Source organism: Penaeus monodon, chromosome 25 (assembly GCF_015228065.2).
Source record: "Penaeus monodon isolate SGIC_2016 chromosome 25, NSTDA_Pmon_1, whole genome shotgun sequence".
NCBI classification, from domain to species: domain Eukaryota; kingdom Metazoa; phylum Arthropoda; class Malacostraca; order Decapoda; family Penaeidae; genus Penaeus; species Penaeus monodon.
In genome coordinates, this window is record NC_051410.1 from 1,976,612 (window position 1) to 1,976,816 (window position 205).

General features: G+C 64.4%; 1 protein-coding gene across 1 annotated transcript in view; it reads left to right on the forward strand.

The window, feature by feature from the left end:
* The window catches only part of LOC119589479, a 24,491-nt gene that overhangs the window by 18,728 nt on the left and 5,558 nt on the right, over window positions 1-205 (forward strand). Inside the window, 1 exon segment of the mRNA XM_037938080.1 lies at window positions 69-183. Within this exon segment, the coding sequence (XP_037794008.1) occupies window positions 69-183 (115 nt within the window).

The window sequence follows — 205 nt, forward strand, 5'->3', positions numbered from 1 at the left end:
CCACCCCTCCTCCTCTCCTCCTTCCACCCCCTCCCCCTCCCCCTTCCACCCTTCCTCCACCCCTCCAGCCATCAGCCGTGTGGAAGCCGAAAGTGGACTTAGACAACGCCATCTTCCCCGACATCCACCGAACGACCCCGGTCATCAGCGCCCTGAGGAAGTCGCCTCCCGAAGCGGATGACGCGTCCGTGGCCGTCAATGGTAA